This window comes from Danio rerio, chromosome 5 (assembly GCF_049306965.1).
Source record: "Danio rerio strain Tuebingen ecotype United States chromosome 5, GRCz12tu, whole genome shotgun sequence".
NCBI classification, from domain to species: domain Eukaryota; kingdom Metazoa; phylum Chordata; class Actinopteri; order Cypriniformes; family Danionidae; genus Danio; species Danio rerio.
This window is the reverse complement of record NC_133180.1, coordinates 1,455,001-1,482,369: the sequence shown is the minus strand read 5'-3', so window position 1 is coordinate 1,482,369 and position 27,369 is coordinate 1,455,001. Positions and strand designations below refer to the sequence as shown.

At 39.1% G+C, this 27,369-nt stretch overlaps 1 protein-coding gene across 2 annotated transcripts in view; it reads left to right on the top strand.

Moving 5' to 3' along the window:
* The first annotated feature begins 21,588 nt into the window (after positions 1-21,588).
* Positions 21,589-27,369, top strand: part of fubp3 (far upstream element (FUSE) binding protein 3) — a 62,430-nt gene continuing 56,649 nt past the window's right edge. Inside the window, exon 1 of one of the 2 annotated variants that reach the window (XM_073950309.1) lies at positions 21,589-21,707. In XM_073950309.1, the coding sequence (XP_073806410.1) occupies positions 21,609-21,707 (99 nt within the window). In that variant the 5' untranslated portion in view covers positions 21,589-21,608. 2 annotated transcript variants of the gene reach the window in all.

The window sequence follows — 27,369 nt, the reverse complement described above, 5'->3', positions numbered from 1 at the left end:
TTTTCTCCCTCTTATTATTCTCAGAATGCTTAGCTAAATTGAATGGGCGCACCATTATTTTCAAGTGCCTTTCGCATAGCAATGCCTGGAAACATTTGAGCAGGATGATTTTAGACACATTTGCTTTATTTTTAGGCCCCCCTGAGAGATAACTAAATGTGTTCAATTTGATTTGTAAACAAAATATTTGAAATGCACATAGTTTTCACTGTGGTAAAAAGTTTTCACCCCCCTCCATCTTTATAGAATATGAGTGAAATGTGCATATTTGTCGTTCTGGTTCCACACACACTCCTTCCCAATGCATTGTGAAAATAAATACCAAACGTCATGCATTTCTGACTTAATGATCCCTCTTGTTTTGTCTGAGCGTTCCATCCCAGAATGCACTGCTGTGTGTGTGTGTGTCTGAATAGTGTGAGATGGATGCAGTGTTTCCTCTTCCTGTGTCTCGTGTGTCTCAGTGCAGATCTAAAAGGTGAATTAATGATGGTGACCTTGCCTCAATTACACCTCATTACTACAGACCTCAGGGATTCTGCACACAAAGAGAAGAGCAGAGTGACCCTTAAACCAGTCCTGCTGCTGTCCGTCACACACACACACACACACACAAAGAGCAGCTCTGTTGTGCACAGTAAACTCTCATGACTTTTCTGCACTTGTATTAGCTGTATTAACCCAATGTTGGGTCAGGTGTGAGCAAAAACAACCCATCTGTTTGTTTAGAGTGTGAGTTTACTTATTTATTTCATTCAGTCATTTTCCTTCAGCTTAATGCTTTATATATCAGGGGTTGCCACAGAGGAATGAACCGCCAACTATTCCAGCATATGTTTTACACAGCGGAGGCCCTTCCAGCTGCAACTCATCAATGGGAAACACCCATACACACACTCATACACTATGACCAGTTTAGTTGATCAGTTCCCCTATAGCGCATGTGTTTGGACTGTGGGGGAAACCGGAGCACCCGGAGGAAACCCACACCAACACGGGGAGAACATGCAAACTCCACACAGAAACACCAACTGACCCAGCCGGGACTCGAACCAGGGACCTTTTTGCTGTGAGGCCACAGTGCTAGCCAGTATGTCACCGCACCACTTAGTCAGACTAAGGTCATCAGATTTTCCCGGGTTCAACGGCTCATATATATCAATGTTTTGTATTGATGTCGATATGAGACGGCTAAAGATTTGAACTCCAGGCGATTCGTATATTTGACTCTGAATCGACACCTTTTTTTATTTGATTTGAGAATCAATAGTTTTAGGCACTATCGATTCTTAAATCAATAAAAAAAGGAGTCGATTCAGAGTCATATATGAATCATTTCAGAGAATTTGTTCAGAGCGAGTCTCCAGTGCACAACTGACTCATTGACTCATGCACAGTGACTTATTTAAATCAGCGAGTTGTTTACTGGAGACTCACTCCGAATGATTGTTTACTGGAGATTCGCTCTGAACAAATCATTTGAATCAGTGAGTTGGAGGCTCGCTCTGAACAAATCATTTGAATCAGTGAGTTGGAGGCTCGCTCTGAACAAATCATTTGAATCAGTGATTTGGACACTCGCTCTGAACAAATCATTTGAATCAGTGATTTGGACACTCGCTCTGAACAAATCATTTGAATCAATTAGTTAGACACTCGCTCTGAAGAAATCATTTGAATCAATGAGTTAGACACTCGCTCTGAACAAATCATTTGAATCAGTGAGTTGAAGACTCGCTCTGAACAAATCATTTGAATCAGTGATTTGGACACTCGCTCTGAACAAATCATTTGAATCAGTGATTTGGACACTCGCTCTGAACAAATCATTTGATTTAGTGAGTTGGAGATCCGCTCTGAACAAATCATTTGAATTAGTGAGTTGTTTACTGGAGACTCGCTCTGAACAAATCATTTGAATTAGTGAGTTGTTTACTGGAGACTCGCTCTGAATAAATGATTTGAATCAGAGAGTTGGAGATCCGCTCTGAACAAATCATTTGAATCAGTGAGTTGGACACTCGCTCTGAACAAATCATTTGAATTAGTGAGTGGAAGACTCGCTCTGAACAAATCATTTGAATCAATGAGTTAGACACTCGCTCTAAACAAATCATTTGAATCAGTGAGTTAAAGACTTGCTCTGAACAAATCATTTAAATCAGTGAGTTGGACACTCGCTCTGAACAAATCATTTGATTAAATGAGTTAGACACTCGCTCTGAACAAATCATTTGATTAAATGAGTTAGACACTCACTCTGAACAAATCATTTGAATCAATGAGTTAGACACTCGCTCTGAACAAATCATTTGAATCAGTGAGTTGGACACTCGCTCTGAACAAATCATTTAAATCAGTGAGTTGGACACTCGCTCTGAACAAATCATTTAAATCAATGAGTTAGACACTCGCTCTGAACAAATCATTTGAATCAGTGAGTTGGACACTCGCTCTGAAAGAATCATTTGAATTAGTGAGTTGAAGACTCGCTCTGAACAAATCATTTGAATCAATGAGTTAGATACTCGCTCTGAACAAATAATTTGAATCAATGAGTTAGACACTCGCTCTGATCAGATCATTTGAATCAGTGAGTTGGACACTCGCTCTGATCAGATCATTTGAGTCAGTGAGTTGGAGATCCGCTCTGAACAAATCATTTGAAATAGTGAGTTGAAGACTCACTCTGAACAAATCATTTGAATCAATGAGTTAGACACTCCCTCTGAACAAATCATTTGAATCAATGAGTTAGACACTCGCTCTGAACAAATCATTTGAATCAGTGAGTTGGACACTCGCTCTGATCAGATCATTTGAATCAGTGAGTTGGAGATCCGCTCTGAACAAATCATTTGAATTAGTGAGTTGAAGACTCACTCTGAACAAATCATTTGAATCAATGAGTTAGACACTCCCTCTGAACAAATCATTTGAATCAATGAGTTAGACACTCGCTCTGAACAAATCATTTGAATCAATGAGTTAGACACTCGCTCTGAAAGAATCATTTGAATTAGTAAGTTGGACACTCGCTCTGATCAGATCATTTGAATCAATGAGTTAGACACTCACTCTGAAAGAATCATTTGAATTAGTAAGTTGAAGACTCGCTCTGAACAAATCATTTGAATCAGTGAGTTGGACACTCGCTCTGATCAGATCATTTGAATCAATGAGTTAGACACTCACTCTGAAAGAATCATTTGAATTAGTGAGTTGAAGACTCGCTCTAAACAAATCATTTGAATCAGTGAGTTGGAGATTCGCTCTGAACAAATCATTTGAGTCAGTGAGTTGGACACTCGCTCTGAACAGATCATTTGAATCAGTGAGTTGGACACTCGCTCTGAACAGATCATTTGAATCAGTGAGTTGGACACTCGCTCTGAACAGATCATTTGAATCAGTGAGTTGGACACTCGCTCTGAACAGATCATTTGAATCAGTGAGTTGGACACTCGCTCTGAACAAATAATTTGAATCAGTGAGTTGGACACTCGCTCTGATCAGATCATTTGAATCAGTGAGTTGTTTACTGGAGACTCGTTCTGGACAGATCATCTGAATCAGTGAGTTGGAGTCTCGCTTTGAACAAATTCTCTAAAATGATTCATATCTTTGGCTCTGAATCGACTCTTTATTTATTGATTTGAGAAACAATAGTTTTAGGCACGGTGCTCTTTCAGATGTAACCCTCAGCTGGATGTTTTTCCTTCTCTTATGTGACATGTAATAGGGGCTCTTTAATGTTGAGTTGCTCTTATCTGTGTGATCTGGATGGAGCAGATCTCTGATGATGAAGATTGTCATGTGAACCTGAGACGCGTCTCTTTCTTCTGCCGGTACAAGTGAAAGCGCCGAATAATTACTGCAGACCCTTCATTATCCGCTATTAGAGAAACTCAAGACTTCAGACTCAAACACACAATCAGCTCCAGTGTTCAGTCACAAACCACAGCTGGAAAAACACACACACACACACACACACACACACACACACTGGACCTGAAGTCTGTCCATCTGAGAGAGCGGTTCTGCTGAACTGAATCAGTTGTTAGCTGGAGACTCGCTCTGAGTGCATCATTTGAATCAGTGAGTTGGAGACTTGCTCTGAATGGTTCATTTGAATCAGTGAGTTGTTTACTGAAAACTCACTCTAAACTAATTATTTGAAACAGTGAGTTTTTTACTGGAGATTCACTCTGAATGGATCATTTAAATCAGTGAGTTGTTTTCTAGAGACTCGCTCAGAACGGCTCATTTGAACCAGTGAGTTGTTTATTGGAGACTCACTCAGAATGGCTCATTTAAATCAGTGAGTTGTTTACTGGAGACTCGCTCAGAATGGCTCATTTGAATCAGTGAGTTGTTTACTGGAGACTCGCTCAGAATGGCTCATTTGAGTCAGTGTGTTGTTTACTGGAGACTCACTCTGAACTAATTATTTGAATCAGTAAGTTGTTCACTGGAGACTCACTCTGAATGGATAATTTTAATCAGTGAGTTGTTTACTGGAGACTCACTCAGAATGGCTCATTTGAATCAGTGAGTTGTATACTGAAGATTCACTCAGAATGGCTCATTTGAATCAGTGAGTTGTGTACTGAAGAATCACTCAGAATGGCTCATTTGAATCAGTGAGTTGTATACTGAAGATTCACTCAGAATGGCCCATTTAAATCAGTAAGTTGTGTACTGAAGAATCACTCAGAATGGCCCATTTCAAACAGTGAGTTGTGTACTGAAGATTCACTCAGAATGGCTCATTTGAATCAGTGAGTTGTGTACTGAAGATTCACTCAGAATGGCTCATTTGAATCAGTGAGTTGTGTACTGAAGAATCACTCAGAATGGCCCATTTGAAACAGTGAGTTGTGTACTGAAGATTCACTCAGAATGGCTAATTTAAATCAGTGAGTTGTTTACTGGAGACTCACTCTGATTGGCTCATTTGAATCAATGAGTCGGAGACTAGCTCTGAACAAATCATTTAAATCTGTAAATTGTTTACTGGAGATTTACTCTGAATGGATCTTTTGAATCAATGAGTTGGAGACTAGCTTTGAATTGGTCAGTTGTTTACTAGAGACTCACTCTGAATGCTTCATTTGAATCAGTGAGTTGTTTACTGTAGATTAACTCTGAACAAATCATTTGAATCAGTGAATTGTTTACTGAAGACTCACTCTGAACAAATCATTTGAATCAGTGAGTTGTTCATCGAAGACTCACTTTGAACAAATCATTTGAATCAAAGAGTTGGAGACTCGCTCTGAAAAAATAATTTGAATCAGTGAGTTGTTTACTGAAGACTCACTCTGAACAAATCATTTGAATCAGTGAATTGTTTACTGAAGACTCACTCTGAACAAATCATTTGAAACAGTGAGTTGTTTACTGAAGACTCACTCCAAACGGATCATTTGAATCAAAGAGTTGGAGACTCGCTCTGAAAAAATAATTTGAATCAGTGAGTTGTTTACTAAAGACTCAGTCTGAATGGATCACTTAAATCAAGCTCAGAAGTCAGCAATCATACAGCACCCTTGCTAAAAAATCCACCTTAAACCAGCCGAGGATGGTTGGCTGGTTTTAGCTAGTCGACCAGGCTGGTTTTAGAGGGGTTTTGGCCACTTCCAGGCTGGTTTCCAGCGATTTACAGACAGGTTTAAGCTAGTCAGGCTGGGAGCCCAGCCAAAACCAGCTATGTCCAGCTTAAACCAGGATGGTCAAGCTGGTTTTAAATGGTTTTAGCTGGTCACTTTCCAGCCTGACCAGCTAAGACCAGGCTGGAAATGGCTGGAAACCAGCCTGGAAGTGGCCAAAACCCCTCTAAAACCAGCCTGGCTGACCAGCTAAAACCAGCCAACCAGCCTAGACTGGTTTAAGCTGGGTTTTTCAGCAGGGACCATATACTGTAATCTATCAACAATCTATCAATCTATCAACTTCTGTATTTTGGAAATCTGAGGTAAAAATACAGTATTTGATTTGAGTTGTAAAGGTAGAAATGTCCTAAATTGAGAATACTCATAGTACAGACAGTGAAATGAGCTTAAATACAGTATAGTGCAGTAAAAATCTTTATTTCCAAACACACACAGGTCAGTTGTTGGCTTGCTGGAGTTTGTTAAGCGTGCAGATTACACCGCAGTAGCAGTACGGCTGTATAATAGCGGCTCTTCTGGGCTTTGTGAGTCTGTGTGCACTTTAAGATGCTCTGGAGGTTTGATGTGAAGACTAATGGCTGGATATGAGCTCATAATCTGCTCTGATCAGAGATTTATGACGCTCACACATCATCCTTTCACTGCTTTAAAAGCCTGGTTAAAGCATAAAGTGATGCATTATGAGTTTAGGTTTTACACGCGTGTTTATAAACCACTAACACTCATTGTTCACGCTAGTATTGTTATTTATGCACATGCTAACGCAAGTTTCTAATCAGCCAATCACATGTCAGCAGCTCACTGCATTTCGGCATGTAGACATGGTCAAGAGGATCTGCTGCAGTTCAGACTGAGCATCAGAATGAGGAAGAAAGGGGATTTAAGAGACTTTGATCGTGGCATGGTTGTTGTTGCCAGACGGGCTGCTCTGAGTATTTCAGAAACTGCTGATCTACTGGGATTTTCACGCACAACCATCACTAGGCTTTACAGAGAATGCTCCGACAAAGAGGAAATATCCAGTGAGCGGCAGTTCTGTGGGCGCAAATGCCTTGTTGATGAGGCCAGAGGTCAGAGGAGAATGGCCAGACTGGCTCCAGCTGGTAGAAAGGCAACAGTAACTCAAATAAGCACTCGTTGTGGTTAAATATATGCATATATATATACATGTGTGTGTGTGTGTGCGCGTGTGTGTGCGTGCGCGTGAGAGAATGTATGTTTGTATGTGTATAAGTGTTAGAGTGTGTGTATGTGAGAGTGTGTGAGTGCATTTGTGTGTGTGGTGTGCGCTTGTGTTTGTACGTGCATACGTGAGTGTCTGTGTGAGTGTGTGTGTGTTGTATTTTTATGTTTGTTTGTGTTCGTGTGCTTTTTTTTGGGGGGGGGGGGGGGGTGAGTACGAGTTTGTCTGTGTGAGTGTGTAGTGTATGTTTATATGTTTGTGTGTCCATGAGTGTGTGTGGTGTGTGTGTTTGTAAGTGTGTGTGTGTGTGTGTGTGTGTGTGTGTGTGTTTGTTTGTGTGTGAGTGTGACTGTGTTTGTGTGTAAGAGTGTCTGTGTGTGGTGTGTGTGTGTTTGTATGTGAGTGTGTGTAAGTGTGTTTGTATTTGAGTAGGTGATGTGTGTGAGTGTGTTGTGTGTGTAAATGCATGTGTGATTGTGTTTATGCGTGTGTGCGTGTGTGTGTGTGTGTTTGTATATGTGTGTGCTTCTGTGATTTCCAAAATCCGCTGCTGTTGCTCATCTGTCATTTGACTCCAGCCTTCATATAAATGTGTGTGTGTGTGTGTGTGTGTCTCCAGACGTCTGCTGCTGCTGTCAAAGGCCAGAGCGCGTCTCTCTCTCTGTGATCTGTGTAAGCAGATGGGGCTCCATTACTCTCTGAGCGGCTCTATCTGTGTTTCCGGCTCTGCGCGTGATGAAATATTGATGGAAACACAGCAATATTTTGTCTCCCATCTGAGGGGGTTAATGAGGGATGGAGACCCCGGCTCAGGTTACTGGAGCTGCAGTGTTCTGTCAGATTCAACACCGAACCCCGAGGAGCCGCTGATCGATCCATCATCATCATCATCATCATCAGCACAGCAGAGCCACTCTTACAGACAGAAACACACAACTGAAGAGGAGGATCTCAGTGCAGGATGATGATGGTGATGAAGATGATGGACATAGTGATGATTATGATGATGATGAAGATGATGATGAGGATTATGTTGAGGATTAATTTTATGATGATGATGATTATGAGGATGAAGATGATGATGATTTTGATCATGATGATGATGATAAAGATGATGATTAGGATGTGAATGAGGATGATGAAGATGAAGATGATGAAGATCTGATGGTTATGATGATGATGAGGATGATGATGATGATAAGGATGATGATGAAGATGTGATGGTTATGATAATGATGAAGTTGTGATGATGATTAAGATAAGGATGATGATGATGATGATGAAGATGTGATGGTTATGATGATGATGATGATGATGATGAAGATGTGATGAAGATGATGATGATGATGAAGATGATGATGTAAGGGTTATGATGAAGATGATGATGATGATGATGATGATGATGATGATGAAGATGATGATGATGTAATGGTTATGATGAAGATGATAATGATGATGAAGATGTGTTGGTTATGATGATGATGATGATGATGAAGATGATGATGATGAAGATGATGATGATGATGATGATGATGATGATGATGATGAAGATGATGATGATGATGTAATGGTTATGATGAAGATGATAATGATGATGACGATGATGAAGATGTGTTGGTTATGATGATGATTATGATGATGATGATGAAGATGATGAAGATGATGTAATGGTTATGATGAAGATGATAATGATGATGACGATGATGAAGATGTGTTGGTTATGATGATGATGATGATGATGATGATGATGATGATAATGATAATAATGATGATGATGATGATGATGATGATGATGATGATGATGAAGATGATGATGATGATGATAAGGATAATGATGATGATAATGATGATGATGATGAAGATGATGATGGTGATGATGATGATGATGAAGATGTGATGTTATGGTGATGACGAAGATGATGATAATGATGATAATGATCAGGATGTGTTGGTTATGATGATGATGAAGAAGAAGAAGATGATGATGATGATGATGATGAAGATGATGATTAGGATGTGATGGTTATGATGATGATGATGATGATGATGATGATGATGAAGATGATGAAGATGAAGATGTGATGGTTATGATTATGATTATGATGATGATGATGAAGATGTGATGTTGATGATGATGAAGATGTGATGATGATGATGATGATAATGATGAAGATGAAGATGATGATGATTTGATGGTTATGATGAAGGAGATGTGATGATGATGATGATGAAGATGAAGATGATGATGATGTGATGGTTATGATGAAGATTATGATGAAGATGATGATGAAGATGAAGATGATGAAGATGTAATGGTTATGATGAAGATGATGATGAAGATGTGATTATGATGAAGATGAAGATGATGATGATGATAATGATGATGATGATGTTATGCTTATGATGACGAAGTGTTGTTGTGCTGGTTGTAAAAGGCCTCAGTCCTCCGTCAGTCCGTCATCACAGTGCTTCAGTATTCTTCTTCTTCTGTTATTCTCTCCAGATCTGTCTTTATCATCTCTGCGCTCTCGTCTCACGCCTCCAAAAGCCACCGCGTTCACCGTGCGTGGTTCATTGTAAATGTTTTATGCAGTATTATAGTTTTGAGCTTGGTCTAATCTGCATCTGTGGATGTCATACACACAGCTGGTGTTCAGTCTGATAATCTCATCAATATATGCAGAAACCTGTTCGTCAATGTGTAATCGCTAAGAAAGCGTCAGGTCTCCTGCTGTCATCTGCCTTTTTTGGGTGATTATACCGGTCAATAACCTCACGCTAACACACTCTACTGTCAGCAGGACATTTCACAACCACAGCTAATTCAACGTCAGCCCAGAAATCCTCCCGTTTTCCTGATGAATGCATGCTTTACTAGGCTGCATGTGTGTGTTTTACAACCTGTTAATTCAGTTTGTTCAAGTATTGCACTTATATTAAGTCCTTCTTTATATGTCAGCAGCTTTTACACGTTTGCTCAATGCTTTAGACAGCATAAATAGACAATTTACTTGATTTAATATAACTTTAGTCAGTCTATAGTACTCTGAATGTCTTTATCTGATTAGTAGAGCTCAGAACTTGACAATGATTGATCATTTTCACCATCAATAATCACATCGATATGTCAGTTTGGGTTTTGGTTACACTCTACTCTTCAACATGGCCGACTGATGATGAAAAGCTTCTATTGTGATGCAGAAAACTGCAGATGATGGGATGAAATCTAAATGTCGCTCCGGATGTTTCTCTGAAGCTTTCAGCCCAGAAATCATCCGGTTTTTCTCTGATGAATGCATGTGTGTGTGTTTCACTATGGAGAAAGCTTTCTCTGCGTGTCCAGTTCCTCCCACACGGACTATAATCGGCGTAAGAGACGTCTGTCCCTGTGAGAGACCAACACAAACAACTGCATTTACCTGTTATTACTCCCAGCCCATACAATGAACACACACACACACACTCCGGCAGCGGGACAGGTGCACGGCAGACAGCAGGACGGGTCAAACACACACTGAGGGAAAACATCCGTCATTTTCACCGCGGGGTCTCTGTGTAATTGAGTCTCTGAAAGTGTCTGTGGCGCAGGAATCAAGTAAAGTGGAGGAGAAAAGAGCTGAAAACCACACTCTTAAAAGCAGAGCGCACATCTCACAGCACTAGATATTCCTCATCCTTCAGTTTGTCTTCAATGTCTTCAATACGTTTTTGTCTCGTCTCGAGTCTACAAATCTCAAAACCAGCATGAAAACATACTACATGTGACACTTGGGTTTATTTACCTGATTAATATATTATCTGTGTATTATCAATACTTATAAAGTACATCTAAAAATCCAAAAACCAACATGAAAACATCGTTAGGACAGTATGGACAATTAAAAACAATCGCAAAAATCGCAAAATCGCGAGTTTTTGTTTACGGGAGCACGCACCGTTTGAGCCCGCGCTGTTCTCGCGTGAAAAGCCACCGGAGGCCGCTGTGAAGCGACCGTTCGTTTAGCTGACTGGCTGTATAATTGAACGATCGATCGGCCGACCCAGCCACCCTCCTCCTCCTCCTTCCCTAAACCCATGCGAGGATTTGCAAAAGGCGTCCAGAAAAAAAAAGCAAAATCCCTTGTCCGATTTTGACCGCATTTTCAGATCTCGCCTCGTCGCGAACTCGTTCGCTTTTATTTTTTTGGATTGTGTTTTTCATCTTACCTAATTTCTGGAATCGCTCTTCCCCAGACTCGATCCCGGTCGCCGCCTTGGCCGGCTCCTCCTCCTCCGGGCCTCTGCTCCGCCGACTTAACACTGCGAGCTAAGCGGACAAACTGGTTACGGCGGGAAAGCCCTCCACACGGAGGTGAGCCAGCGAGCGCGAAGAGGAGGAGCGGCGTCACATCGCCCCGTATTGTTCGCTCGATAAAAAACAAATGCGGCCATACATACCTCCGGCCATGTAAATCGCGGACTCCAGAAACGTCCGCGGGGCTACGTTTCCAGAATGAGCTTGGGTTGATTAAAAAAAGAAAGTAGTGATTTCCAAATGTACTTTGACTTGTATTTCATTGCAAACAGGGCCGGCGCGTCCATAGAGGCAACCTAGGCGGCCGCCTATGGGCACAGTATAGAGAAGGTGGCGTCTGCGACACCTCGCTCAACACCCACTTTCTCAGTTATATTTGCGCATAGGCGACAGAATAGAGAGGGCGGCGTCAGCGACACCTCCATCAGCACCCGCGTGTTCTCAATTATATCCACGCATAGGACGGCAGAATAGAGAGGGCGGCGCCCGCGACACCTCCATTAGCACCCGCGCGTCCTCAGTTATATCCGCGCATAGGCGACAGAAAAGAGAGGGCGGCGTCAGCAACACCTCCATCAGAACCCTCGTGTCCTCAGTTATATCCGAGCATAGGCGACAGAAAAGAGAGGGCGGCGTCAGCAACACCTCCATCAGAACCCTCGTGTCCTCAGTTATATCCGAGCATAGGGCAGCAGAATAGAGGTCCACGACACCCGCACGTCCTCAGATATATCCGCGCATAGGACGGCATAATAAAGAGGCGGCCTCAGCGACACCTCCCTCAGCACCCGCGCATCCTCACTTATATCCGCGCATAGGGCAGCAGAATAGAGAGGGTGGCACCCGCGAAACCTTCCTCAGCACCCGCACGTCCTCAGTTATATGCATTCATAGGACGGCAGAATAGAGAGGGGGCGCCCGCAAAACCTCCCTCAGCACCCGCGCTTCCTCAGTTATTTCCGCGCATAGGGCAGCAGAATAGAGGTCCACGACACCCGCACGTCCTCAGATATATCCGCGCATAGGACGGCATAATAAAGAGGCGGCCTCAGCGACACCTCCCTCAGCACCCGCGCATCCTCACTTATATCCGCGCATAGGGCAGCAGAATAGAGAGGGTGGCACCCGCGAAACCTTCCTCAGCACCCGCACGTCCTCAGTTATATGCATTCATAGGACGGCAGAATAGAGAGGGGGCGCCCGCAAAACCTCCCTCAGCACCCGCGCTTCCTCAGTTATTTCCGCGCATAGGGCGGCTGAATAGAGGTCCGCGACACCTCACTTCTTTTTCATAACTGGTCACTTTTGTTTTCACATTGGGGTTGAGGGCGGCGTGATCGTCCTCTGCCTAGAGCGGCAGTTCAGCTTGCTCCGGCCCTGATTGCAGACGATACAAAAGCACATTATTTATAGTGTTCCTCATGATTTTTATTGTTTGTTTTGAATTTTTCTAAATAATCGTATATTCCAACTTTGGTTCTTGCAACACATTTCAAAATAAGTTGGAGCAGTAAAGCATTTAGCACTCTGTAATGTTGCCGTTGTTTTTCAAAACACTTCAAGATGTTCAGGGGCTGAAGACAGCAAGTGCTGAAGAGTATCAGGTGTAATTTTGTCTCATTCTTCCTGCAAACAAGTCTTAAGGTGGGCAACAGCACGGAGTCTTTAATGTCACATTTAAGCTTTAAAATGCGCCACTCATTCTCTATTGGAGACAGGTCGGGACTGCAGGCAGGCCAGTCCAGTCCTTGTCTCCTCTTCCTCGGCAGCAGGACTCTGTAATGTGAGCAGAATGTGGTTCTGCATTGTCTTGTTGAACTCTGCATGGGCGTCCCTGGAGAAGAAGGCAGCATATTGAGCTCCAGAATCTCTCTGTACTCTCTGTTACCTTTGCCAAGGACACTAACACAACCCCAGATCATGACAGACCCTGGCTTTTGGACTTGTTGCTGGTGACAGTCTGGATTATCCTTTCCTTCTTTGGTCTGGAGCACACGGCGTCCATTTCTCCTAAAAACAGCTGAAACACTGCTTCATCTGAGCACAGGACACGTCTCCACTGTGTGATGCTCCATCCCAGATGCCTCCGAGCCTAGAGAAGTCAACAGCGTGTCTGGACACTGTTAACATAGGGCTTCCTCTTGGCACAGTGCAGTTTTCACTGGCATTTGTGGATGTAACTCTGTATTGTGGTGCTTGACAAATGTAGTCCTGAGCCCATGTGCTGATCTGGCTTATAGATGAATGAGGATTCTTGATGCAGCGCCCCCTGAGGGATCGGAGGTCACGGTTGTTCAGCTTAGGCTTGCACTCTTGTCCTTTACGCACTGAAACTCCTCCAGATTCCTTCCGTCTTTAATGATGTTCTGCACTGTTGAAGGTGAAATATCCACATGTCTTCCTCTCTTTCTCTGAGGAACATTGTGTTTAAATAGTTTTCTCTCGTATTTGTTGGTAAACTGGTGATCCTCGATCCATCTCTGCTCCTAAAGGACTAGAGCTTTACTGATGCTGCTTTTGTTCTAGATCATCATCACCTGTAGACATCACCTGTGTCACATCACATCATTATTGAGCAGATCACCTGATCACTGCCCTAGACTGCTCCTGTCACTGTTTCTGGAGTGTGCTGCAGCTCTGACTGACAGGAGAGGATGGGGGAATGAAATGAACCAGCTAAAACATCAAACATTGTGTGTTCATATTGTCTGCAATCAAATACAAGTCAAAGTCAATTCTAGAGTTGACACTCAGCTGATGATTGATGATAAAGCGTGTTTGGCATGCTGTCCTGGGAGAGAGCCCTGAGCTCATAAGATCCTTAAGCCTGGGGCTCCCTCCCGTTTGCAAGACGAGAGGGGAGTTTGAGCTCAGGTAGATCTGGAGAACTCCCCTGCTGTAGTAGCTAATGAACAGATAGTGATCGCTCTTCAGAGATAACTACTGACTGCAGCATGTCTATGGTACGGTGGCCGGGAAGTGCAAAACAACATTACAAAGTTTGAAACACTTTTACAAAGCTCGAGACAAATTTACATTTTGACAAACATGTTTACCTATCATCAGACACAATTACATAGGAAAAACAATTTTACCAAGGACGAAACAAATTTACATTTTAGAAAACAAATTAACATGACGCAAAACACTTTTACAAACCCCAAAACAAATTTACAATTACAGATTCCCTACAGAAAGGGAATGTACCACACCCCGGAAGTGACGTAGAATGTACCACACACCGGTAGTGACGCGGGGGAACGTTGTTGTTGTTGCTGGTGAGCGCGGTAAATTCGCACTGTGTGGAGTACATCCTATCCCTCTGCATTTATTAGGTTTTGGTGAACTGTCAATTGATCAAAAACCTGTTGTTAAACCTTGGGTTTCATTTCGACAGTGATCTGAAATTTAACAAACAAGTAAATGCAGTTGTAAATCAAGATTTTTCATTTACGACTTGTGGCAAAAGTGAAGTCATTTCTCTCTTTTAATGACCTTGAGAAGGTGATCCATGCTTTTATTCTGGGAAGACTTGACTATTGCAACTCTCTATGTGTGGGAATTAGTCAAAATGCCCTGAATAGATTGCAACTAGTACAAAATGCAGTTCTTTCCTCTCTGGGCCGGCTGCCTGTTAGGTCACGGATTGATTTTAAACTATTCATTTTTGTTTTTAAATCCTTAAATGATCTGGCACCACTTCACTTATCAGACATCCTACATGTGTATAATCCTGGTAGGTCACTGAGGTCTTCTGATCAGTTTATTCTTTCTGTACCAATGTCCCGGTGTAAGCAAAATGGGGATCAGGCTTTTGCTGTTATCAGAACGGGCTTCGACCCCACATCAGACACGCTCCAACTCTCTGTTTTCGAAAAGCGTCTGAAACTCCATCTGTGTTTTTTAGCATTTGAGACTTCTTAATGTTGAGGCGTTTGCCTTATGTTTTAATTGTTATGTATGTGATGTAGGTTTTATCTTATTTAGTATTTATTGTGTTCAGCACTTTGGGCAACGTTGTGTTGTAAAAAATGTGCTGTATAAACTAACTAACTAACTAACTAACTAACTAACTAACTAGTGTGGAAGATCAGAAGGTTTGTGTGTTTTCCCACAGTTAAATATCCACATGTTGGCCATGCGACTGCAGACGGAGAGACACCTGGACAAAATCAGCACTCTTTCTCTCTCTCTCTCTGTCTGTCTCTCTCTCTGTCTCTGTCTCTCAAATCAATTCAATTTAATTCAATTCAATAATTGCTTTAATGGCATTACAAATATATTGTCAAAGCATTTATAAAGTTTACATTTAATAAAGAACATGCACATACAGTTGAAGTCACGATTATTAGGCCCCTGTTTATTTTTTCCCCTAATTTCTGTTTAACGGAGAGCAGATTTCTCCAACACATTTCTAATCATAATAGTGTTAATAACTCATCTCTAATAACTGATTTATTTTATCTTTGTCATGATGACAGTAAATAATATTAGACTAGATATTCTTCAAGACACTTCTACACAGCTTAAAGTGACATTTCAAGGCTTCACTGGGGTAATTAGGGTAACTAGGCAGGTTAGGGTAATTAGGCAAGTTATTGTATAATGATGGTTTGTTCTGGAGACTATCAAAGAAAAATATAGCTTAAAAGGGCTAATAATATTGACCTAAAATGGCGTTTAAAAAATGTAAAACTTTTTCTATTTTAGCCGAAAAAAACAAGACTTTCTCTAGAAGAAAAAATATTATCAGACATACTGTGAACATTTCCTCAATCTGTTCAACATCATTTAGGAAATATTTTAAAAAGAAAACAAAATTCAAAAGAGGGGCGAATAATTCTGACTTTAACTTTATAACAAAAAAAACACAGTAAATAGTAGTAGTAGCAGTAAAAAATGTCTTTCACACACACATTCAGCATTCAAACACACATTCACACACTTTCTCTCTCTCTCTTTCCCCTCTCTGTGTCTTTCTCTCTTTTTTTTCTCTCTCCCACACACACACACACACACACACACACAGACACACTCTCATTATACATGCAGACGGGGATATTTGAGCTGTCATAAGTGTTTGCAGCAGACACACACACACACACACATCTGTACTGATAGACTCAGCGTTCGCACCTGCACATCTGGAGGATTCTGAGAATTATTCTGCAGATTAGCTGTGATGTGTGATAAAATGCCCCGGGTCAACATGTGGATGTAAATCTATATCTGTCTGCAGGCCTGTTTATTCTTAAACCCGTCCAGGAAAACCATCTCTCTGTCTGCACGCATTTGAAGACGACTGGAAATGATTTGCAGGTGATTTGCAAAAATGCATAGAAAATCTAAATTAGTTTTCCATTCATTTTACTTCAGCGTAGTCCCTTCATTCATCAAGGTAACCACAGTGGAATGAACCGCCAACTTATCCAGCATATGTTTTACATAGCGGATGCCCTTCCAGCCACAACCTAGTACTGGGAAACACCCATACACACACACACACACACACACACACACACACACACACACACACACACACACACGCACACACACGCACACTCATACACTACGGTCAATTTAGTTTATCAGTTCCCCTATAGCGCATGTGTTTGGACTGTGTGGGAAACCGGAGCACCTGGAGGAAACCCACGCCAGAAAAATTCAATTCGTAAATTCAAAAAACTACTCGTAAATAAACATCCAATTCGTAAATTCAACACATGATTCAAAAACAAACAAAAATTAGATTCGTAATTCAAAACCTGATTCAAAAGTACACAATTTGTATTTGTATTTCAATTTGTAAATTCAAAACACAATTCGTAAACTCAGAACACGATTCTAAATACACAAATCCAATTCATAAATTCAAAACACGATTCGTAAATTCAAAACACGATTCGTAAATTCTAAACACGATTCGTAAATACACAAATCCAATTCATAAATTTAAAACACGATTCATAAATTCAAAACACGATTCGTAAATTCTAAACACGATTCGTAAATACACAAATCCAATTCATAAATTTAAAACACGATTCATAAATTCAAAACACGATTCGTAAATTCAAAACACGATTCGTAAATTCTAAACACGATTCGTAAATACACAAATCCAATTCATAAATTTAAAACACGATTCATAAATTCAAAACACGATTCAAATATACACAAACCCAATTTGTAAATTCAAAACACAATTTGTACATTAAAAACATGATTCAAAAAACACAATTCGTAAATTCAAAACATGATTCATCAATACACAAATTTAATATGTAAATTCAAAATACGATTTGTAAATTCAAAACACGATTCGTAAATACACAAATTTAATTTGTAAATTCAAAACAGGTTTGTAACTTCAAAACATGATTTATAAACACACAAATTTAATTCATAAATTCAAAACACGATTCGTAAATACACAAATTTAATTCGGAAATTCAAAACACGATTCGTAAATTCAAAACATGATTTATAAACACACAAATTTAATTCGTAAATTCAAAACACAATTTGTAAATTCAAAACATGATTTATAAACACAAATTTAATTAGTAAATTCAAAACACGATTCGTAAATACACAAATTTAATTTGTAAATTCAAAACACGATTTGTAAATTCAAAACATGATTTATTAACACACAAATTTAATTCGTAAATTCAAAACACGATTTGTAAATTCAAAACATGATTTATTAACACACAAATTTAATTCGTAAATTCAAAACACGATTTGTAAATTCAAAACATGATTTATAAACACACAAATTTAATTCGTAAATTCAAAACACAATTTGTAAATTCAAAACATGATTTATAAACACAAATTTAATTAGTAAATTCAAAACACGATTCGTAAATACACAAATTTAATTTGTAAATTCAAAACACGATTCGTAAATTCAAAACATGATTTATTAACACACAAATTTAATTCGTAAATTCAAAACACGATTTGTAAATTCAAAACATGATTTATAAACACACAAATTTAATTCGTAAATTCAAAACACAATTTGTAAATTCAAAACATGATTTATAAACACAAATTTAATTAGTAAATTCAAAACACGATTCGTAAATACACAAATTTAATTTGTAAATTCAAAACACGATTCGTAAATTCAAAACATGATTTATAAACACACAAATTTAATTCGTAAATTCAAAACACGATTTGTAAATTCAAAACATGATTTATTAACACACAAATTTAATTCGTAAATTCAAAACACGATTTGTAAATTCAAAACATGATTTATAAACACACAAATTTAATTCTTAAATTCAAAACACGATTTGTAAATTCAAAACTTGATTTATAAACACAAATTTAATTAGTAAATTCAAAACACGATTCGTAAATACACAAATTTAATTTGTAAATTCAAAACACGATTCGTAAATTCAAAACATGATTTATAAACACACAAATTTAATTCTTAAATTCAAAACACGATTCGTAAATTCAAAACATGATTCGTAAATACACTAATCCAGTTCGTTAATTGAAAACGCGATTCGTAAATTCAAAACACAATTCAAAAATACACAAATTAGAGTCATAATTCACAACAAGATTCAAAAATACACAAATCCAATTCACTTGGGGAAAATATTTATGATTTTTACTATATTCACATATTGTGTGTTGTATTTACGAATTTTGCTTAGAATATACAAATTGGATTTTGTAAATGTGAATTGTGTATGAAGTTTATTTCATAAATGTATTACTCTTGAGACTAATCTAACTCCATACCAGACAGCCCTTAACAAAGCCCTTCTCCAGGTCCACCAAACACATGTGGACTGGTTGGGCATACTCCCACGAACCCTCCACGGCCTGGATGAAACCCGCATTGTTCCTCCTGACCCATCTAGCAGCAGTATTGGGCCTAGGGAACACCATGATATTGAGTCCAAACCATGACTGATCCACCCCCATGCTTCACTTTGGGCGTCAGCAGTCAGGGTGGGATGCTTCTTTGGGGCTTTTCCACACCATAACTCTACTGGGTGTGGGAAGGTGACTTCTCCTCTGGTCTCCAGCACCGCTGTTGAATCCACTGAGATGTGTTTGAGAGTGTGATAGTCAGGTGTGTGTCCTCCTCAAGCTTCTTTTGTGTGTAATACTAGTGTCCTTTACATCTCCTTCTGTTGTGTTCTGCTGTGAATTCTGACTGTTGTAGCTGTTGAATACCTCTAATCATTCAGCGGAGTGATATAGATCTATAATGCACTCTAAACCTGCTGGAACTACTTTAGCTGTGCCTTTACCTGACAATAACCAAACACCTGAGAGTGACCATCAACCAATCAGAATCCAGCATTCAGCAGAGCTGCATTATAAAGCAGTGTAGTCAGCTGTTCTTCCGATAAATGGTGTTCAGACTGTGACCTACACCTGATACTCTGTCTGTCATTCACACCACTGAACCAATCTGCATAAGCAGCTCCAAAATCGATGGCAATTTAAATGTCTTTAACTTGTGGCCCGGCCAGAACCGCAGATGTTGCCAGATGTTCTCAGATGCTTCCACATGTGCTGAAAGAGTTCACTCAGAGTCAGTAGCTGTGTTTCAGCGGAATGAACCGTCAACTTATCCAGCTTTTGTTTTACACAGTGGATGCCTTTTCAGCAATGACCCAGCACTGGGAAACACCCATACACACTTATTCACACACACACACTCATAAACTAAAGCCAATTTAGTTCATCAATTCCCCTATAGCGCATGTATTTGGACTGTGGGGGCACCCGGAGGAAATCCACAGCAACACAGGGAGAACATGCAAACTCCACACAGAAACGCCTACCCAGTAAACTATAAACTCACCGGCTATTTTATTAGGTACACCTCACTAGTACCGGGTTGGACCCCTTTTACCTTCAGATCTGCCTTAATCTTTGGTGTTGTAGATTCAACAAGCTGCTGGAAATATTCCTCAGAGATTTTGCTCCATGTTGTCATGATAGCATCACACAGTTGCTGCAGATTTGTCGGCTGCACATCCATGATGCCAATCTCCCGTTCCACCACATCTGCATCTGAATGTGTCAGCAGAAATGGAGACTCATCAGAGCAGCAACGTTTCTCCAATCTTCTATTGTCCAGTTTTGGTGAGTCTGTGTGAATTGTAGCCTCAGTTTCCTGTTCTTAGCTGACAGGAGCGGCACCCGGTGTGCTCTTCTGCTGCTGTAGCCCATCCGCCTCAAGGTTGGACGTGTTGTGTGTTCAGAGATGCTCTTCTGCAGATCTCGGTTGTAACGAGTGCTTATTTGAGTTACTGTCGCCTTTCTGTCAGCTGGAACCAGTCTGGCCATTCTCCTCTGACCTCTGGCCTCATCAACAAGGCATTTGCGCCCACAGAACTGCCGCTCACTGGATATTTCCTCTTTGTCGGAGCATTCTCTGTAAACCCTAGAGATGGTTGTGCGTGAAAATCCCAGTAGATCAGCAGTTTCTGAAATACTCAGAGCAGCCCGTCTGGCAGCAACAACCATGCCACGTTCAAAGTCTCTTAAATCCCCTTTCTTCCCCATTCTGATGCTCGCTCTGAACTGCAGCAGATCCTCTTGATCATGTCTACATGCATTGAGTTGCTGCCATGTGATTGGCTGATTAGAAATTTGCATTAAGGAGCAGTCGGACAGGTGTACCTAATAAAGTGGCTGGTGAGTGAATGATGGAATAGTTGGAGGTTCATTCCGCTGTGGCGACCCCTGATAAATAAGGGACTACGCCGAAGGAAAATGAATGAATCAATGAATGACCGTCTTACAAATAATTAGGCTGTTAATTCTGAGTTTACCTCAATAGGCTAAATTGTAATGTTTTCACGGGTTTCACTCAAAATTCTGATGTTGTTCTTGCATTTCTGAGTTTAAATCTGGCTAATCGAAATATCTTTCCCCTTAAATTCTGAATTTTAATATATAATATCTCAAATATTGTATTTTCCTTCTCAGATTAATGAGTTGAGCGCTGGAAATGCGCTATATTAAATACACAAATTATATCCAGCAATCATAGGTTTCTCTGTTTTTATTCTGTAGCTGAAATAAGCTTTAATAGTTTAGAAATAAACATTTTGCCCCACGCAGTGATCACTGAAAGTGCTTTACATAACCGATAATTAGTCATTAATGTAAAAACACTCCAAAAGAAGTGAATCAAATACACATGTACATTAAATAAACACATCTTAACCGTACACATCAGATCAGTTTAAGCTCTTTAATTAATAAATATGAATCTCATGAACTCTTGATTCAGTACAGCATCTGCTGAGGAACCACGTGTGTGAACTCTCGCGGAGTCTCGCGCCTCTCTGAAGTCTCGCGTTGCTCCGCGGCCTGTTTCCTGTTCCGGGGTCGGTCGTGTGCGCTGTGTGTGTGTTTATGTGGCCGTGTGTGTCAGTGTGTGTAAGTGTGTGTGATGATGATGATGGCGGAGCTGGTGCAGGGACAGGCCTCGGTGGCTCAACCCGGGATGAAGGCGGACGGATTCACGGACCCGTTTCACCGCGCGCGACAGGTACGCGCTCCCGCGAATGTGTGTGTGTGTAGGAGTGCGTGTATGAGTGTGTGTGTGTGTTTAATGAGTGCGCGTTTGGACTGAGTGTGTGTAGCCTGTTAGCTGCTACTGCTGCAGGAGCTTTAAAACTCCAGCACACACACTCACACACACACACACTCGCACAGATTAAGGCCACAACACAACAATCGTCAAACACGATGTTCACACGCACACACACACACGCCTGACAGCAACTTTACTCGCACAAAAAACTACAAAACACTAGCAGCACACTGAGACTACTTGTTGCTGACACACACACACTCTCACACACTCAAAACTTCTTTCGACTCACACTGACTGAACACACACACACACACACTCCACGCGTCGCGCAACAGTCGCGAAGTTTGCGTAGTGTGAAGTTTGTTCATGTACTGCACACACACACACATGATCATGTGCTCGCAGCGGTTTCTGGACTGAGGAAAGATCTTCAGCTGTCAGAGAGCGTGTGTGTGTGTGGCCTTATCACTTCCATACTCATTTAACAGTGCATGTGTGTGTGTGACATGAGCATTTCTTAGTGTTATAATCTGATTTTACCCTTGCATATATAATTTCATGACTTAAATCAGCTTTATAATCGTCAAACATGCTAATTTCTATATTTTAAACAGTGTGGCATGTTGTACATGTGCTCAGATTAGCACTTTTTATGCTTAAAACTCTTTAATAGTACTAGTATTACATGTATATCTACTAATAGCATTTTTAGTAGCTGTAATCTTACAATCATCCAAAATTGTACGTGTAATCCTATATCTAGTCATAAAATTAAGATTATAATGAATGAAAATGCTCGTTTTGATGTTTCTTACAGTGTATTATGCTGTATATATGCTCAGATGAGCTCTATATATGCTCAAAATTCTTAGTTTGTCCTTTAAAATGAGTATTATTGCATATACACCTACTTTATGTTCGTCTTTCAGTAATTGTAATATTATTTTTGTCTCAGATTCTACATGCAATACCATATCTAGTCAAAATTAAGGATATAGTTAATTAAAATGCTGATTTTGACATCGCAGTACAGTAAAACATGTTGTACATGTGCTCAGATTAGCAGTTTTATGCTTAAAACTCTTTAAAAGTACCAGTATTACATGTATATCTACTAATTATAGCATTTTTAGTAGTTGTAATCTTACAATCATCCAAAATTGTACGTGTAATCCTATATCTAGTCCTAAAATTAAGATTATAATGAATGAAAATGCTCGTTTTGATGTTTCTTACCGTGTATTATGCTGTATATATGCTCAGATGAGCTCTATATATGCTCAAAATTCTTAGTTTGTCCATTAAAATGAGTATTATTGCATATACACATACTTTATATTTGTCTTTCAGTAATTGTAATAATATTTTTATCTCCACATGCAATACCATATCTAGTCAAAATTAAGGATATAGTTAATTAAAATGCTGATTTTGACATCGCAGTACAGTAAAACATGTTGTCCATGTGCTCAGATTAGCACTTTTATGCTTAAAAATCTTTGAAAGTACCAGTATTACATGTATATCTACTAATAACAGCATTTTAGTAGCTGTAATCTTACAATCAAGCATAATTGTACGTGTAATCCTATATCTAGTCATAAAATTAAGATTATAATGAATGAAAATGCTCGTTTTGAGGTTTCTTACAGTGTATTATGCTGTATATATGCTCAGATGAGCTCTATATATGCTCAAAATCTTAGTTTGTCCATTAAAATGAATATTATTGCATATACACCTACTTTGTTCGTCATTCAGTAATTGTAATCATATTTTTATCTCCACATGCAATACCATATCTAGTCAAAATTAAGGATATAGTTAATTAAAATGCTGATTTTGACATCGCAGTACAGTAAAACATGTTGTCCATGTGCTCAGATTAGCACTTTTATGCTTAAAAATCTTAGTTTGTTCATTAAATTTACCAGTGTTGCATGTAGATCTACTTATAATAGTATTTTTAGTAGCTGTAATCCTACTATCATCAGAAGTTCTATGTGGAGAACTACATGTACGCAAGATCAAGGTTATAATTAATTAATGTTCATTTTGGAGGTTCATACAGTAGAGCATGTTGTACATGTGCACAGATCAGCTCTTTTTATGCTCAAGTCTTAGTTTGTCCATATTATTTCATATGTACCTACTTTATAGTCACTTTTCAGTAATTGTAATCTTATTTTTATCATAAATTCTACATGCAATACTAAATCTAGTCAAAATAAATGTTTTAATTAATGCTGATTTTCACATTGCAGTAGAACATGTACATGTGCTCAGATTAGCACTTTTTATGCTTAAAATCTTTAAAAGTACCAGTATTACATGTATATTTACTAATTATAGCATTTTTAGTAGCTGTAATCTTACAATCATCAATACTATACATTACAATACTATATCTAGTCATAAAATTAAGGTATTAATGAAGGAAAATGCTCATTCTGACATTGCAGTGCAGTAGAGCATGTTGAATATGAGCTCAGATGAGCACTTTTTATGCTCGAAGGTCTAATGCTGCGTTCACACCAGACGCGGAACGTGCGGATAAATTGCGCTATTCGCGCGTAAATAGCCGTGTGAACATATGAGGTTACTCGCTTCATTCGCGCGTCAAACCCCGCTTCATTCGCGTGTAGGGTTGTAACAATATACCGGTATGACAGTTTACCACGATTTGAACGTGCACGATTATCATACCATGAACAATTGCATATCAACGGTTTTAACCCTTAAAGACCGAGACAGCCGCCCGCGGCTAAAAATAAGTATTGCTCTTAAAAGTTTAATAACTTTTTTTTTTTGCATTGCAGACAACCATATCCAAATCCATATCCATAGACAACCATATCCATGCTGGCACATAAAACCTAAGGATGTTCCATATTGAATCTAGTTTCGTTATGTAACTATTTATAGTATAGTAAATATTTATATCTATTTTTTTACTGAGGATTTGCACCATGTTTATTTGGACTTTATTTGGACTTTGACACATTATTTATTATTTTCTTATTTTTTATTTGTTCATTGTAAGTGGTGTTGTTTATAGTAACTAAAAATATAATATTTGGAAAAAGTCAAATTTGCTTCACTGTTCTATTATTTTGTAACATTTGTAACATACCGTATACCGCGAAACCGTCAAACCGTGGTATTGTTTTAGACGATTATCATATCGTAAAAAATTCATACCGTTACAACCCTATTCGCGTGTCAGTTTCACTTCAGAACAGACGTGGATTCGCGTGATGGGCAGGGCTTCTGTCTGCCCGGTGACTCTAGCTTCGTAGCTAAATGGCTAACATGGATTTTATTGATAAAATTTCTGTTTATGTGCTTTATGAAGACTAGAAAAGCGTCAATACGTATAGGGTTGTGTCTGAGTCCACTACATCATTTCAGAGGTGCAGCAGCTCTGTGAGCTCAAACTCCTCCAGAAACTGAACCTGGCTGACAGAGGCTTTCAGCGGTGCTTCTGACTGAGCCCAGCCCAGTATGATGAACTTCTTGTCGGTGTCTGCTGGGGGATTTCCTTTGGGACACCCACAACAGGCGATACATCACAATCACGCCCCCACAAGAGCAAGCTCCTGATTGGTTAACGCGGCGCGAATATCCGCTGAAGTTCAGATTTTTGAATTCGAGCGATTTGCGTGAAACGCGCGTTAAGCGCTGCAAATGCGCAAAACGATCAATCGATTCGCACCGCGCCATTCACGCGTATCGCACCACAGGATGTCTATTCGCGCGTTTGCATTAACTTAACATGTAAATCACTTGCGCTTGACGCGTCTGGTGTGAACGCAGCATTAGTTTGCCTATTTAAAATGATTATTACTGCATATACACCAACTTTATTAGATTTTTAGTAATTGTAATCTTATCTTAAATTCTACATGTAATACTACATCTAGTCAAAGTTAAGGATGTAATTAATTAAATGCTAATTTCTGACAAGATCTTAATTTGCGCCGGTGCCAATAGCCTAGGTATCCAACCCTATTCAGTGGTAGACGTAAATAACTCAAAAACCTCTACCCTAAAAAGATCTAAAGTGTGTTTCCTACAAAAAGACAAAGCTGGTTATGTTTCACAGCTGTCTTTTTTCTTTTTTATCGCTCGATATTACAACCACTGCTCCCCTTAAGCCCTCGCAATATGCGTTTAGCCTGTCAGAAAAGTGCTTTGCTCCGCTCATCGCAAGCTCTCCCGGCTAAACGCATATTGCAAGGGCTTAAGTGTGTCTGTGTGTGTCTGTAGCTATGTTTCCATCCAAAAATGCCAATAAACTTTATGCGCAAAACTGGATTATTGCATAAAAGTTGTGCGAATGAAGCAGCGTTTCCATCCAACGAGTCAAAACGATCAAAGTCGTCACTTCCTGATTAACTGGCGCCAAATATCAACAGTAAAAACTGCATTTGCTGCAGTAGGAGAAGCTGCATCAATCTTTTCTAAATGAATGCGCCTCAGAAGACAATCCTGACGAGCAGTGAGCGCGCAGTGGCGGACGCGCAGTGTCAGACGCAGAGCACAGGCGCTCTTGATTCTGGAGGTCATTAATAATATAATAACATTAATACTGAAACGGTAAGGCGTTTTATAATGACGAAAACAACAGTTCAGATGTTTTATAATGTGCTCAGCCTGACGTTTTATCCATTTACACACATTTTAAGCATCACATGATCTCTTTCAACAAAGTCACATGATCTTTTTTTAGTGCACATGCTGGAGTTTGTGCGGTAAAAGTGTTTCCATCACAGTTTATGCGCATCTTTCCTTATCAAATAAAAAGTTTATCCTACCAAGTTAGGCACATACGTTTTTTATGCGCATTTTCAAAATATATGCGCATCATGGCGTTTCCATCAACTGTTTTTTTTTATGCACATTTGCAAAATCAATGCACCGTGATGCACCGAGATATCGAATTGAACCGAATCGATGGCATTATAATCGTAACTGAACCGTGAGACCAGTATAGGTTTACACCTCTAATATATATATATTAGAGGTATATATATATATATATATATATATATATATTAGAGGTGTATATATATATATATATATATATATATATATGTATATATACCTCTAATATATATATATATATATATATATATATATATATATATATATATATATATACCTCTAATATATATATATATATATATATATATATATATATATATATATATATATATATATATATATATATATATATATATATATATATATATATATAAATATACATATATATATATATATATATATATATATATAAATGCAATTTAATACTCATTATTATAATTTTAATATTGCACATTGTGTTACAACTCTTATATGTGAATAAATGGGCACTTTGAATACTCATAATCCTAATAATTTAGTGTTGTTACTGTTGTATGTTATAAATATTGCCATTTGAATACTCATAATCCTATTTTTTCTATTCCATGCAGTGTTGCAGTTATTGTACGTAAAAAAAAGACTTTTAATTCTCAAAATCCTAATTTTACTGTTGCATATAGTATTTTATTTATTATATGTGAAAAAATAAGCATTTTTATTACTCATAATCTTTTTTTTTTTTTTGCAG